The sequence below is a fragment of the Symphalangus syndactylus genome, chromosome 17, assembly GCF_028878055.3.
Source record: "Symphalangus syndactylus isolate Jambi chromosome 17, NHGRI_mSymSyn1-v2.1_pri, whole genome shotgun sequence".
Taxonomy (NCBI): domain Eukaryota; kingdom Metazoa; phylum Chordata; class Mammalia; order Primates; family Hylobatidae; genus Symphalangus; species Symphalangus syndactylus.
This window is the reverse complement of record NC_072439.2, coordinates 69,646,592-69,660,901: the sequence shown is the minus strand read 5'-3', so window position 1 is coordinate 69,660,901 and position 14,310 is coordinate 69,646,592. Positions and strand designations below refer to the sequence as shown.

At 37.5% G+C, this 14,310-nt stretch overlaps 1 protein-coding gene across 4 annotated transcripts in view; it reads left to right on the top strand.

The window, feature by feature from the left end:
- Positions 1-14,310, top strand: part of GOLIM4 (golgi integral membrane protein 4) — an 81,370-nt gene that overhangs the window by 45,002 nt on the left and 22,058 nt on the right. For 2 of the 4 annotated variants that reach the window (XM_063621618.1, XM_063621617.1), the window contains exons 2-7: positions 3,226-3,300; positions 4,603-4,652; positions 6,467-6,520; positions 7,820-7,970; positions 9,866-9,948; positions 10,474-10,557. In XM_063621618.1, coding sequence (XP_063477688.1) covers positions 3,226-3,300; positions 4,603-4,652; positions 6,467-6,520; positions 7,820-7,970; positions 9,866-9,948; positions 10,474-10,557 — 497 coding nt within the window. The remainder of the gene's footprint in view (positions 1-3,225; positions 3,301-4,602; positions 4,653-6,466; positions 6,521-7,819; positions 7,971-9,865; positions 9,949-10,473; positions 10,558-14,310) is intronic. The other 2 variants (XM_063621619.1, XM_063621620.1) reach the window with 1 other exon arrangement.

Below are 14,310 nucleotides of genomic sequence, written 5' to 3'. Positions count from 1 at the left end.
TTCTTGTGTTAACAGTTTGCTATTATGATGCCATGCTGTGTAGTCATGAATATTTCTCAGCTTTTCTAAGACCTTTGAAGTTTAACAATAATTCACAAACACGCTTGCCTTTCTGTGGACATTTTATAGGATTTATTTAGGTTATTTATGAAAGTTTATAACTGTGTCCTATGATCTCCTGGCTCTTGAGACACACTGCTGTTAATATGTTGAATGTGTAAATTTCCATTTAGTGTGGAACTGTCAGACAGTTGTATGATTCAGTTTGATAAATGGGTGCTTTGGGCCAGCTGTCAGGGCATTATTTTCCTGACTGAATCCCAGGGAAGAGAATAAAGAATGGAATACCATCCTGCACCCAGCACTCTTCACCCGTATCCCCCACACTCCCTCTCTACTTGGTTTCATCTAGCAGAGCCTCCATTCTCTTACTGAAGATGAAATCATGCTGATGACTTCTATCCTTCCTAAGCCGAAGATAATTATGACCTGATTATCTGGTACCACACAATATTAAGTTTGCAAAAGTGAGTTTACCCTGATTGCTGCTGCATTGTATTAAGTAAACAACAATTCCACCAGATTGTAATTTGTAAATTCAGCTTTTTTCCCCTCTATCCTTAACCTTCTACAATAATGTTTAATATTTAGTCTGAGGTGAGTGGGATGGGTGATGAACAGTCTGCCTTGTATGTTTTTCTTGACTATGCTGCTAGGTTTTATTCTTCTTATTATTATTATAGGTGTTGCTAGGTTAGAATTGTTTCCGCCTATACTGAGGACTTTGCTGCTGTAGGATCTTGGATAGTTCACCTGTTCCTTTCTTTGAAAGTTTTGCATGATTGCTGAAGTTCAGTCTACAATATGTCCATTAGTGCAATCAGATTCCCTTTTAACTGGCACATTTATGCCCTTTTAACTTTCTACCCAGACTGTAAGAACTTTGGCCAGTGGATTGGCAGTGAAGGGAGTATTTTTCCTTCCAGCTGGGGAGCTTATGTGTTCCTGAGCGTCCTATTCTTGCCTCTGTTTTATCATGATAGTATTGTAATTTAGCTCTTTCCCTATATGTCTCCCCCACCTCAGTGAAATTCTCAAAGACTGTGAGTGCACAGTTCAGGGCTTGGCTTTGTGATGTTCTATAGGGCTAATATTACGCTTTCCCTTCCTTTTTCCAAACTTAATTTAAGATGGGGTATTAGTAGTAATCCAAGGAACCTCTTAGTTTTGAAAGGATTTTAGTAATTGTCCAAGGGGCAAACATTTGTCCAATTGGCCGAAGATATACACATACATGTATATGTTTGAAAAAAATATTACTTCTTAGCAGTGAACTTGCAACCAAACTTTTTGGAACACAACTATTTTTATCCCAGTTTTACACTTCTGTCCGGGTACATAGTAGAGATGCCATAAATATAGAGTTATACTGAATTCCTTTATAATAATAATAATGCAGGGGGAAGGATCATCTAGTGAATGGGAAAGGAACCCTGGTAGAGGAAGGGGATGGGGCAGGGATTATTGCAATGACTGCCTACGGATGAGGGGAAAGTTGAGATTGGGGTATGCATGTCATCAGAGGACCACACCATACCAATTTGAGTGGTCACAGGCATTCTAGGAGTTAGAGACAGAGATGTTAGCAGAGGTGTGAATAGAGGTAGGGTCTATGGTGATAGTAGATGGAGTCCTGAGAATGGAAGTTTTATATGGGATGACAAAGACACAGTGTGGGGAGAAGGTATAGAACTCAGGAGATGATGGCCAACCTGGAAGGAGGACAGTGGTGGTTGTTGGCCACCATAACAATGGAGAAAGGGCAAGAAGAGAGGCAGGGAATCCCTTAAGCAGCAAGGGGTTGCTGCAGGGATGGGGAAAGGGAGTTTTCTGGGACCCTGATGACTTTGACAGCAGCCAGTAGTGTTGGGGCTGTTCTGTGAATTGTATATGGTCAGCCAGTGATTGATGCTTAAATTGCATGTAGTCATGGGGAGCTTGTGACTGGCCAAAGAATGGAGTAACACGTTTGGCTTAGCCTGCCAAGAATGAGATCATATTTGACCATAACGCTGAACAAACAGGATTCAAAGGGTAGATCAGAATTATAATTTACTCTGTTCTCCTCTCCCTTGGTGCTTATTCAAACCGTTCTGTGGAGCTGAGTTTTCTGTTCCTGGATGAAATCTTAGACAAACTTGTTTGCTTCACTAACTTCTCTCAGATTAAAAGCAAAAAAATAGTTCAAAACTTGTATTCATAAACACACAGTCTTGGTTCATTAATTGTTATGTCTGGTCTAGTCCAGGACAGTTCATTCAAAGGTAAGCCTTTTCCCTCCTGTCCAGCTTCTGCTTGCTGTAGGTGTGGAGCCTGCAGCGGGAAGGAGCTTTGTGGTATGCTTCTTCTCCCTAGTTGTCTCCCAAACATGTCTACTCTTCCTCCCCTACTCACCAGGCGACTCTGGATTCTTCAGAGTAGACTGGGTGGGGAGGGAAGATAAAGGGCAGAAAGGTCTTACAGAACTGAACATCGGTTTGCCGCTGGTTTCATCTGGCTGTGGCTGATGGTGAACCTGACTAGTTCTTTCGTGGACCCTTTTATAAATGCTTTGGAAAGTCCCTTCCTTCTCTATTTCTGTGCTTCTCTAGTCTGTTTTCATTGACGTAGGAGGAAGGAGGAGATACACCTCCTCTTTCATTCCACTGGTGTGCTGCTGAGGTCTCCTTATGGATCCAGGCAGCCTTAATTCAGATGCAGATCATGTTGACTTTGTAGTACTTATGGAATATTTAGGAGAAAATACCCTTCTAGAGTCAGAGAGAAGCCAGAGGTGGAAGTGTAGATGTGGGGGTAACTGCTGTGCAGATGATAGTTAAAAAGTCATGAGATTGAGCAAAGTTGCCCAGGAAGACAGGAGAAAAAGATCTCAAAAAGACACTTGCATTTAAGAGGCCTAGAAGGAAATGGAGCGGGCAAAGAAGGTGGAAGCATCATTCAGAGTATTGGCTTTAGAAAAGGGCAGGCTGGATGGGAGCCAGCCCAGAATAATGCCTGTTAGTATGTCTGTTCTTTACCTGGAAAGGGGAACTTAAAACACATATGTTTTTATTTAAATTGTGTAAAGACTCTACACTGTTTTCTTCCTGTTTTAAAAATTGATGTTAATTTTACTTTTAAATTTCTAATTCTTTGAAGACAAAAATGTTAACTCTTTTTTTCCAGTTGTATATGAACACAGATCAAGATTAGAGAAATCCTTGCAAAAGGAAAGACTTGAACATAAAAAAGCAAAGGAAGGTAAGTAAATACATAATTTGTGTTCTGTGTTTTTCCAGTACTCTTCTTTGACATATCATATACTTGGTTTACAATTTTTTTTTTTTTTTTTTGGCTAAGATAGTTCTCAAATCAACCCAAAGTCAGATAGGTGGACAGAGAAAGACATGTCAAGTAATATATTATGCATTGTGCAAGAATCCCTATACAAGATTGGATTTAGAATATTGTATTCAGTTTATGCCACCTTGTGATAGCTCATATATTGGTTACACTTATTATTTCAGGAATACTATATAATTTTTCATCTGAGTATTAAACAGGTATATTACTTACACCTGGAACTTCTGTCCACAGATATTGAGGGGGCTGGGGTTGGGGGGAAGTAACAGGATGCATTGTCCAGAATATGACAAATTTTATACACATACATATATATTTATACCATAATGAATTGATCCCATTGTCCATTATATTTTAAGTTATGCACGTGTTTTTACCTTATGAAAGTTTTTATTGACACATCAGTTGATTCAGTTTGAAAGTTAACATTTAGGACAGCCACTAGGCAATGCTGTCAATTTTTATTCAAATTTTTCCATAAAACACAGGCCTTATACAGCTGATGATTTGAAGTTATCTGCATTCTGATATTTATTTATTCATGTTTTATGATAAATCTTGAAATTTAAGTTACATATTCTGTCTGCCTACCTTGGTGGGAAGGAAGAGGATAGCAGAGGAGGGGCAGTATTGGTTAGGATGTTTTACTAACCCTTGGATTGAGCCTGTGTGAAGAATAGAAATTCAACATCATTAAAATGCTTTGATAAGATTTGGATTCTCCTTGTCTTCAAATGCAGAGTGATTTTATAGAGCCATCTAGTGGATAATAAGGTTTTCAAAGCATTAAAGATGGCTTGGCTGGCTTGATTTCTGTTTTCAGGAACTGAATGATTTTAGTGTGCCATCTAGTGGATAGCAATAAATCACCTTTGTCTTCAGATATGCTCCATTTTTTCCCTCCTAAATTTCAAGGAGAGTTAATCACAGAGATATTCTAAAAGCACTTTTAATCAATTGGCTATAATTTGGATTTTGTGGATGCAAGATTTACAGCTGTAAGGTAAAGAGGAAGCTGTATGTTTTTTCCAATTCTTTCTAAAGCAATGAGAGCCAAAATAAAGTATGTAAATCACCAAGTAGATTGTTTTAAACCTAAAACACTTTTGCAAGCATGAGTAAAGTTTGCGTGTATTTCTTTAGATGTTTAAAATCTGTGTAGTGAATTATCACTGTTTTTTTCCATCTTGTATTTTCTAGATTTTCTTGTTTATAAGTTAGAAGCACAAGAAACATTAAATAAAGGAAGGGTAAGTTTTGTTTTTTTGTTGTTGTTGTTTGTTTTCCTTAATTTGTTTTCATAAAACTTGAAAGAGAGAGAAATACAGTTGCAAACTCTTTTACTTTTTGATCCCTGGGATTATAGGACTGACATCTTTTTTTTTTTTTTGACTGCCAAAAAATTCTAAGAGGAAGACTTTAAACTTACCTTTGCTTATCACATTGTTGATAATAGGGATAAACTGGGAATAACCTTAATGTTCAACTATAAAAAGAAGATTATTTCATTTATTTGTTTGCAGTCTCTCTTTTTTTTATAGAATGTAAGATTTGTTTTGGTTTGCCTTCACATGTGTAACATCCAACACAGGACCTGGCCTAGAGTTTGCATTTAAGAACATTTGTGGAATGGGTGAAGGGATGAATGATACTGGCATTTAAAAATATTTTAAAGTCCAAATTAACTGGATAAAAGCTACTCTTTTTCTTACTCTAAGAAAAGTATATAAGCATTAATTGAAAAACATTGACATTTTGGGGTATTAAAACTAAGAAGAAGCCAAGCGAGTTGGCTCACATCTGTAATCCCAAAACTTTGGGAGGCTGAGGCAGGAGGATTGCCTGAGGCCAGGAGTTTGAGACCAGCCCGTGCAAAATAGCAAGACTTCAAAGTACAAAATATTAGCTGGGCGTGATGGTACACATGCCTCTATTCCCAGCTACTTGAGAGCTGAGGCAGAAGATCACTTGAGCCTAGGAGTTTAAAGCTTCAATGAGCTATGATCCCACCACTCTACTCCAGCCTGGACAACAGGGCAGACCCTATCTCAAAATAAAAAAACTGAGAAGAGTTACTTCTTTGGATAGCCCAGGAGGCCATCAGCTTTCAACTGTTGCTTGCTTTTAACAGCACTAACCAAAGCTGTGTGCACTTGTAATTTCCTTACAAATTAAAGCAGTAAAGTGAGGAAGCAAAAATGCAGTTCATTTTAGAAGTTTTTAATAAAAATATGAAAAAAATGCATGAGTGTATACTTGTGCTGGCAGGGTAAAGTGAGGGATATGGTACCTAAACGGACAACATAGCATAGGGAGGGAAAACAATCAGGTGTCTTTTGCATACTGACTGGTTATGGCCACCCGGGACCGTTGGGTCCATATGTGAAGATGCCCCATAGGAGCACAAAGATATACCCCTGGAACCTGGAGCTCAGGACATGCAGTTCAGCCAGAGACTTAGGCTCAAGTTTCAATCCCGGCTCTGCTACTTAATGAAATATTTGCTCTTGGCGGGTTCCTAATCTTTACTCAGTTTCTCACTCTGCAAAATAGAGCTTCACTGGGGTAAAATCATGTATGTAGAATTTCTTACCCACTGAAGTTCAGGGAAAGAAAGTGCCTTTTCTCTTCCCCCTTTAAGCCATGCTCAGCTTGTGAGGCCCGCTCCGCATCGGTTTATTTCTTCTTCCCTCTTACCTCAAGCACCCAGCGCATATATTAGCCCTGTGCGGTGACTCTGTGTCTCAGGACAAGTTCGTGTGTCTGGGCTCCAGTTCTTCTGAATATGAAAGTGGAAGGAAATCATCTCTAAGGGTTCTTTCAAGCTACCGTTTTATGATTTCATATCCTGCTTTTTTATTCTAAAATCTAGCAAACTAAGGGGATTGTTAAAACTTCATTTCTGTGTTAAATCGATGGCTCCAGCGACATCTTGGTTCAAATGTAGAATTCATTTTACTGTACACGAGTGAAATAAATAAAGTTATATTTTAAAGTGCTTTAAGCTGTATTTAACAAGAGAGCCATATTTATCTTTGTGTTTTCTTTTTTTTTTTATTTACAGCAAGATTCCAATAGCAGATACAGTGCACTGAATGTCCAACATCAGATGTTGAAAGTGAGTAATCTAAAGTTGTTATTTATGAATAAAAGAAAGGATTAACTAATACTTGAACTGACTAATGGCCTTTAAAATGATTAAAGAAAGTTTACAGAAGTTGATTTGTATTGTAATATGGCATATTAAAATCATATTTGACTAAAAATTATATATAGTTGTAATAGCTCATCATATTTATCACTCGATTACATAGAACATTTTAATTATTACACATTTTCTTATAAGTCAGGCTCTCGGTTACCTCATTTTTAATTTTCTTCTTCTCTGTATCCATTAGGGTTTTATGTTCGTTTACTTTCTCACAGTGGTTTTCCTTAGACATTTTCTTTTATCTTACACAGACTGAAGGCTGTAGAACTATTAAAATGCTTCCTTCTTGTTACTAATATTTAATAAATGTCCTTTTACTTACCACAGGAACACAATTTATTATTTAAAGATTCTCCTTCCTTGGTCCTTGAGCAAAACTCATTATTGTGTGTCAGGAAGAGGATCATTGTTTCTGTCAAGCTGGAAGAGACCGGGCAGCATGCAGTTATGCCCTTCTCGCAGGATGCAGATCATGCCAGCATCTCCACCCCACCGTGCCTCCCCCTCGATTTTTGTTTGCTATTGTCTTTCCCTCTAATATCAGTAGGGCATGCACTTTTTATTGAAACTGGAATCTTTTCTTATTATCAAGAGAGCAGTAAATGAATTAAAGCAAACCATGCTTTCACATTAAGCACTTGGAGACTGTAGTGTTTATCTAGATCATGATTACATTGTAGGATTATAATCAGAAATAAGGTAAATAAAAGACAATTCTCTAAACAGTTGATTACTGTTCCCAAAGGGAAAAGTCTCATTTACTCTCTCTCTTTTAAACTGAGTTACCAGAAAGGCTGAAATACCAAAGAAGAAAAATTAAATGCATTGCTGGGAAAACATCAGATCGAAAGAGGAAATCCACAATACCCAGGGAGGGATAATTTTGCCATTAGCTTTACCTTGTTTCCACAGTAATATGTGTCCCTGGAAATTTTCCCACATTTTTCCCCTTTCCATCTCTCATGCTAACGTCTTAAAAATTAAGAGGAAAATTATTTTTGGCTGTGATCCCAACTGTTCATTTGAAATCCAGGGGAAATGGAGGGAAGCTGCACAAATTAAAGCAACTTGAGAAAAATGAAGCCTATTTCTTCATGTGTTTGTGCTTTCTTGCTTTCATTTGTTTTTGTTTACTGTGCTGTCAAGAAATAGACTCTCATATAATTCAGAGAACGTATATTTCTACTCAAGTTTTCATCTTTGCAGAGCCAACACGAGGAGCTAAAGAAACAGCATAGTGACTTGGAAGAGGAACATCGCAAACAAGGGGAAGACTTCAGTAGAACATTTAATGACCATAAGCAAAAATACTTGCAGCTCCAACAAGAAAAAGAACAAGAACTTTCTAAGCTAAAAGGTATTTGGAAATCTGATTAGCCAGTTTATCTCTAAATAAGTACTGATATTAATGTTTCAGTGCAACTATAGACTGTTGTTTTGAGTGGTGATTGATTTACATTTATCGTGTGGTCCTTTACCAGCCACTTTTTCTTTGTAACACATGTGTCTTCATCTATTTGGGTTTGTTTAGGGAAGCAGAATAGAATATGTTGTGTATTCTGTTGTATCGTAGCATATTCTCTTGTATCTCAGTAGGGCACATGGCCCTGTTGGGCAAGATGATTCTTCTCTTAACTGGGTTGCGAGACATACAGCATCTCTGATCCTTACCCACTAAATGCTATAATGCTTCTCAGTTATTGCCACAATCAAAAATTGCTCCATATATTTCTAAAAATCTCCAAGGGAGCCGAGACTTGCTGTTGATTGCCAATAGTAACTGAAAAAAACTCAAGTTCTACAGTCAGACTGCCCAGGTGAATCTTGGCTTCTTCACTAGCTATGTGACCACGGGTAAGTTGTGTGACAACTGTGGGCTTCATTGTTTTATCTGTAAAATTGAGATAATCATAAAAATATCAACCTTGTAGAATTGGTGTAAGAAGTAATTTACATAAAGCATCTAGAATAGTTGCTCATAAGTTTGCTACCCATCAACATCTGTGTCAGATATTTTCATAGTAATATGGAACAAAATATGTCACTTTTCTGAGTGCATGTGAGTCCTGGAGAAAGAAACCAGTGCATTCTGCAATCAAATATTTAGGTGAACTCCAGATTAATCACAAGACACACGTCTTCCCCACTTTCTACCCGGGACGGTGGCTCACGCCACCTAGCACTTTGGGAGGCCAAGGTGGGTGGATCACTTGAGGTCAGGAGTTCGAGACCAGCCTGGCCAACATGGCGAAACCCCGTCTCTACTAAAAATACAAAATTTAGCTGGGCATGGTGGCGCATGCCTGTCATCTCAGCTATTCGGGAGGCCAAGGCAGGAGAATTGCTTGAACCTGGGAGACGGAGGTTCTCCCAGTGAGCCAAGATCACACTAAAATTAAATGCATTGCTGGGGCATTGCACTGCACTCCAGCCTGGGTGACAGAGAGAGACTCTGTCAAAAAAAAAAAAAAAAAAAAATAGGTGCTAAATAAGTTTAAAGTGAGATAATTGGTTTTAAGAGGCATATGGTGCATGCAAAAACAGTGGTCAAGTCCAAATAAAGTTTGTAGTCTAGTTCACTGTACTGACCCAAACAGTTTCCTGGTTTTGGTAATGTACTGTATTTATATAAGATGTCATCATGATGGGAAACTGGGTGTCGGGTTCTTAGGACCACTCTATACGTTTTTTGCAGCATTTCTCTATAATACAGCATTTCAAAAAAAGTAAGTTACAACAAAAAGTCATGCAGGAGTTACATAGTCTTGAGGCAGTACTACAAAGGGTTAAGGGTCAAGGGTCTATACTTTCTGATTATTTTATTTTTATATATTTTTAAAATTTTAAATTATTTTTTAAAATTTGACTGAAATGCTGAAGCTTTGTTTTTAATTTGTGAAGAGACTCAAATCTGAGTACACCTACCCATTATATTTTATTCCTAAGGGTATGCTTATTGACATTAACACCTCATTTTTAATTCCTAGGTAACAAAAATTCCTTATCTTTTGTCTATAATGCAAAAGTTGTTTAAAAGCATTTAAAGTACTGAACCAGAGTGGATTGAGATGTCCAGCTAAAACCATGCTACATCCCAATACAATATAGTTTTTGTTGATTTTGAATATTATATTGTCTGAGCTCAAAATAAATTCTAAAATAAGTTATAGGCGGCTTTAGATATGAAAATAATAGAAACAGAATCCTGAAAGTTTCAAGGCTTTATGTGTGATCCTTCTTTTTCTAAAATAGAAACTGTATACAATTTGAGAGAAGAGAATAGACAACTAAGGAAGGCACACCAAGACATACATACACAGCTTCAAGATGTCAAGGTAAAAGAAAACCAAACGTTTCACTATTTAGTGTTTGCCTGCTTTATTTGGTAGAATGACTTTGAAAGTCATTCCCTAATTGGCCTGCTTTACAAATCCATGTTGTTATTGTGGGCTTTGCATTAACTAGAGTGTACCTAATATTTTTACCACTTCAGCATTGTAAGCTAAAAGATGGTCTGAAAATCTGAATATTCTCATTAGTACTGAAGTTATTCTCATGCTAAATAGTTACACATTAATAAGTTTTTTCTTTATAAAAGTTTACTAATAGTGAGAGATTTGTTTCTTTGGTTTTGATTTCATTGTAAATAAATGATTATGATATTTGGGTAGCACGTTTTAGATTTTGGAATACTACATAAAGCGTAGTGTTCTCTCTACGTTGATTTTTAAACTTAACACATGCTGCTACAGCAACAAATAAACAAGCAAGTAACGTTTGGGTAGCCATGTCACGATCAGCCAAAGAAGAATTTGTCGTAGAATGTTAAAGCTCAACATGTAAAATTCTTTTTTGTGTAGCAACAGCATAAGAATTTACTCTCCGAGCATGAACAACTTGTAGTGACTTTGGAAGACCACAAGAGTGCACTAGCTGCTGCACAGGTTAGAAGGGTAGCAGCCTCTGTGGGTTCTTTTACAAGTCTGCTTAACATTTCTCAATTCCTTTATGCATGTAGTCTCTTACAAGCCAATCTTCAGTGAGTTCCTTAGGACAGAGCTATCCTAATCCTGAGGATCGTGCATGCTTTCAAAATTCAATCAATAAAATATTAAACTTTTGATTATTTTTTGCACTGGTTGTGCGGTACATAAATGATCATTTCTTTCCACTCTAGTCCCTACGTGCAGTAGTCTAATACTTGTTTAAATCACAGAAATGATCTCACATACATGGTCTTTTGCAACTATCTGATCTGTGTTGACTCTTGGTGTAGTATCTGTAGGATTTTATGCTACTAGCTACCTAAATAAACTATTGTCAGACTTTTTCTTCTGTGCCTGCCTTGCTCCCAGCATTCCAGCCTACACACCCTCCTTTTGGAACGAGGCTTATGGGTTGTTGGTCAAATTATAGAAAAGTAGAAGAGTCAACAGAGAAGGAAAAATAAGAGTCATAAGCTCCATTTGTTCAAACCTAGAACAGCCCCTGGCACAAGGCAGGCCCTCAGTATGTATTTACTGAATGAACAAGGGAACAAATACAAGTGTTGGAGAGCTTATTAAAGTGATTTCATGCTAAGTGTTATGCAGATTTCTAGTAGAAGGAAGGAAACAGAAATGGCTAGTTTAGTTGCTGCTGTAAACTAGATCTTCACTTTTATTCTTACTGGAAGAATTATGATAAAAGAGCAAAGGTAAACTATCTATGCTCATCAGGAAACCCATGTTGGTTTTCTTTTTTTTTATAAAATTATTAAAAGGTTTAATTTTCTGTCCCTGACCCATCTCAGAGGCTGTAGCATCTGTGTTTGTGAGATTCCTTTTCTAGACAGTCGTTGATTAGGTGTCTCCTCCTAAGTTGTAGCTGTGTAGTGATTTTTTACATGTGTATAAATGAAATTGACATCAGGGATCATTTCATTTCACATCTTCTTTATAAAAATTTTTGTCAAGTATTATTTTATATGAGGCTGTTCTTCATACTATAAATGTGACAAACTGATTTGAGTGCTCTGTGTGCTGTAACGGCCATAAATGTTGGACTAAGCAACAATTTGAAAATCCATAGAAAGATAAGTAAAATCATTTATTTGATGACCAAAACCAAATTCTGGAGTAGCACTCTGACAGTATTACTGACAGGGTTTTATAATAGAAAAAAAAATTTTGGCTGGGCATGGTGGCTCATGCATGTAATCCCAGCACTTTGGGAGGCCGAGGCGGGTGGATCACCTGAGGTCAGGAGTTTGAGACCAGCCTGGCCAACATGGTGAAACCCCTTCTCTACTAAAAATACAAAAATTAGTCAGGCGTGGTGGTGTGCACCTGTAATCCCAGCTACCCAGGAGGCTGAGGCAGGAGAGTTGCTGGAACCCAGCGGGGTGGAGGCTGCAGTGAACCGAGATTGCACCACTGCACTCCAGCCTGGGTGACAGAGCAAGACTCCATCTCAAAAAAAAAAAAAAAAATTTTTTTTTCTTAACTTAACCTGTGGTTACAGTTTTCTATTTATTGAAATATCTTTTTTGGGGAGGATGCTCAAGGTTTGTCCTGCCTTTAAAAAAAGTGTCAGAACTAGGTGCAATCCTTAATTAGAGCCATATGTGTTAGTTACTTTGGGCTGCTGTAACAAAACACCCTAGACTGGGTGTCTTATAAACTATGGAAATGTATTTCTCACAGTTCTGGAGACTGGAAGTCCTAGATCAGGGTGCCAGCATGGTCAGATTCTGGTGAGGGCCCACTTCTTCCAGGCTGCAGACTGTTGAATTTTCCTTGTATCTTCACGTAGCAGAAAGAGACCAAGAAGGCTCTCCTGGGTCCCTTTACAAGGGCACTAATCCCATTCTGGAGGGCTTCACCCTTATGACCTAATTACCTCCCAAAGGCCCTGCCTCCTGATCCATTACATTGGAGGTTAGGATTTTAACATATGAATTTTGAGAGGACACAAACATTCAGTCTGTAATACCGTATTAAGACTTTCCCCAAATCTCCTTTGAAAAAAAAAATGCTGTTTCAGGCATCTGCATTTCTCATGTAAATCATCTTAGGAGATTCTGCCTTGACAACCTGATTTTTAAATGTAGTTGAGTATTTTATTTAATCCTCACAACCTTGTGAGTTATATAATATTGTACCCTTTTGTAACTAAATAAACTGAGATGAAAAGGGAAGTAAAGTAGCTGGCCCAAAATCAATGACCAGAACCAAGGTTGAAGCTCAGGTTATCCTGACTTTGAAATCATGCTCAACTCTGAAGTGATATTTTTTGAGACTTCCTGCATCACAGGTACCTGGGCCTTGCCCTAGACCTGTTGAATTATAATTTCAAGAGTAGGGGACCAGGAACCTACATTTTAAATATGGTCCCTAATTGTGCAACACACAATTTCTGCCTTCAAAGATTATGTATCTAGGAGAAAGAAGGAGTAGAATTGAGTTTTGTGTATTGTTGCATATTTATCTTAAAATATTAAAAGCATTGCTATGTGGATGTCATTTATTTTTTACCTCCAAAGTTGGTTTGCAAATATTTAGATTTCTCAGATAAAGGCCATTGCTAATCATGTGGTGCACCTTTGTACAAAATTATTAAAAGGCAGTGCCCTGGGAATTATTTAGCAAGCAAACTTCATTACCCTAGTGTATATTAGAAAGACGCAAAAAAAAGCACCTCACTCTTGGAGTGGAAGAGCAGTGTGCCATGGTGCATAGCTATGGCAGCAGGAATGCTGGTGGGTTCTGGCTCCACTCACCTGCTGTGCCCCACACACTGAGGAGGTGGCCCTGTCTGGGAAGCTTGTTGAGAAAAAGACTTCTGTATTCTCTGCATGTGTTTATATGTCTGTTTACACACACAGCATTTCTGTTTTCAGGATAACAGTGTGGGTGTATAGAATGAGCAAAGTATACACAATGTCTCTTGATTTTGTTAATTAAAGTAATTGATTTTTTTCTGATTTTTCTAGCTCCTTGTATTAAAAATATTACATAGACATCCACACATCCCACCCCATGTACACACAGATGCAGCTGTATGAGCAGATTCTAGTCCTGTACCTGTGTTAGTACCTTTGTCACTTTAGAAGAAAAGATCATTCACAATCAAGGATAAAAAATCCAGTCTATATCACAGCTGTGCCACTGTTTTCCAGAAACCACAGAGCACAGTGTAGGAAACGTTCTAGCCAATAAGGGATTCTATTTGAGCACAAATTAACTGAGGGGGAAAATGGTAGCCTGAGTAATTTATACGTGTGTGTGTTTGTGTGTGTGTGTGTGTGTGTGTATTTAAAATTTATTTTAAACCTATGACTCCTTTCTACTGAAAGATTTTACTCAGAGCATATTAGTAAAAGGTATCTGCACTTGTGTTTTTATAATTGTGTGAGTTTTTAATGGATTTTTTAATGTGATAAAACATCACATAATGGTCTTTTAATAGTGATATTTATATTAGTAAATTATTTACAAAAGTTCTGACTTCAATGTAGTATGGGAAACTAACATCTGTCTTAGATATTTTTTCTGTTTCCTTCAGCTCTGTTTCTAATTTGCATGTGCTCAAAAATGATTAAGCATGCCCAAGTAAGAATAGTGAATGCATGGAAACAATCTGTATATTTTTCTAACTTGTATTTAGGTACAATATTTTTGTCTAGTTTTACAGTGTACCCAAATGCCCATCTATGA